This window comes from Lolium perenne, chromosome 2 (assembly GCF_019359855.2).
Source record: "Lolium perenne isolate Kyuss_39 chromosome 2, Kyuss_2.0, whole genome shotgun sequence".
NCBI lineage: Eukaryota > Viridiplantae > Streptophyta > Magnoliopsida > Poales > Poaceae > Lolium > Lolium perenne.
In genome coordinates, this window is record NC_067245.2 from 85,085,830 (window position 1) to 85,087,459 (window position 1,630).

General features: G+C 60.2%; 1 protein-coding gene across 1 annotated transcript; it reads left to right on the plus strand.

The window, feature by feature from the left end:
• The first annotated feature begins 365 nt into the window (after positions 1–365).
• On the plus strand, positions 366–1,377 carry LOC127333154 (auxin response factor 13-like). The gene has a single exon (XM_051359481.2). It carries the CDS (start codon positions 460–462, stop codon positions 1,195–1,197), a length of 738 nt encoding a protein of 245 aa, XP_051215441.1. The 5' UTR covers positions 366–459; the 3' UTR covers positions 1,198–1,377.
• The last annotated feature ends 253 nt before the right edge of the window (positions 1,378–1,630 follow it).

Genomic DNA, 1,630 nt, shown 5'->3' on the forward strand with positions numbered 1-1,630 from the left:
CTGGCCGTCACGGCTGGCTGGCGGCTGCCTCAAGATTGGTGAGGGAACCCTGATTGGAGCAATGACCAGCAGGAAGCGCCATTTTTCCTTGTCTTTCACGGCTCAGCCCCTAGTCTCCTCTATCATGTGGCGCGCAGAGTGGCTGCTACCGATCGCGGCGTGGGATAGCTGGTGCTCGACTGTACCTCTGGACGGTGGGGCCACCCCTCGGATACCTCTGGAGACTCTCTGTTGCTGAGGTCACCACGGGCGCTGGCATGGTGACGGAAGGGCGACCGAGTTTGAACTTTGAAGGGGGGAAGCAAGCTAGCAAGCGGGTCGGCGGTAGACGATAAAAAAGGAAACATCCGCTTCTCCATCCTCCATCCTCCTCCTCTTCCTCTTCCACCGCCGCCTCCTGCCTCCACCTCCGGTTATCCATCCTCTTTCACTCCCCCTCGACATCCTCGCCTCTCCCCCATGGCCGCCCCCGCCGCCGCCGACCTGCTGCTGGACCGCGCTGTTTGGCTCGCATGCGCCGGTCCCTTCGCACGCCTCCCCTCCGTCGACGCAAAAGTCTATTACTTCCCAAGAGGCCACGCCGACCAGTGCCGCGGCGCCAACCCTCCGCTCCATCTGCTCCTCCAAGACGCCAAACAACGCTGCACCGTCAAATCCATTGAGCTGCACTACCGCCCCACCACCGATGAGCCTTACGCGGTGATTACTCTAGACCATGACCGAGAGCTCGAGCTGCTCCCCGCGGCCATCCAACAAGAAGAGCCTACCGAGATGAGGTACTTTGTCAGGCATCTCACTCGCACCTCCGACGACCGCTCTCCCCTTTCCGTCACATCCTGCGCGCTCTCCATCTTCCCTCCCCTGCCACCCGGCGCACATAACCAGCTTCTGGAGGCTGCGGATGTGCACGGCCACCGCTACACCTTCAACCACTCCCTCCAAGGCGGGAAACACAGGCTGTTCGCCGGCTGGAGCCGTTACTGCGGAGATAAGAAGTACAACGTCGTCCTGGACAGGATCGCCGTCGTCTTCATACGCCCACGCGCCGCAGAAGCACGCTTCATCATCGGCTCGCGCCGCGGCCCCGGGCCAAGCCTCCACATCGCCACGGACCTCGTCGGCAACGTCGTGCAAGCCACACAGGCCGCGGCGGCGGCGGGAGCCCAGTCCTTCACCGTTATCTACTACCCGCGCTAGGGCTGGCCGTACGTCGTGCCGAGGAAGGAAGCGGACGACGGGCTTGCCTTCGACTGGCAGGTCGGGATGCACGTCCGCATGCGCGTCCCAGTGGACCCCCATGAGGTGCCGGAGAGCAGGGAGGACGACGAGACACCCGACTTCTTCCACGGCGTCATCACCCAGGTCAACAACGCCGACTGGTGCAAGCTACAGGTTTGTCACCATACACCCATCCATAGATGCTACTTTAACCGTATTATACGCACAATCCGACTATCTGATGATGATCCACCAAAGTGTTACAATTTCCATGTTAGTTACCACACCATGCGATCCGAGCCCCTTTGCTGATGGTTTATACACACAGTTCCTTTGGTTAAGAGGCGCATCTGATGCAACAACAGAGTGTGCCCATGTAACTGCAAGTTCCTACTAATTTCTTGCTATTCTT

Excerpts from the sequence above, each read along its gene's own strand:
- LOC127333154 (XM_051359481.2), top strand. The coding sequence starts at position 460 with ATGGCCGCCCCCGCCGCCGCCGACCTGCTGCTGGACCGCGCTGTTTGG.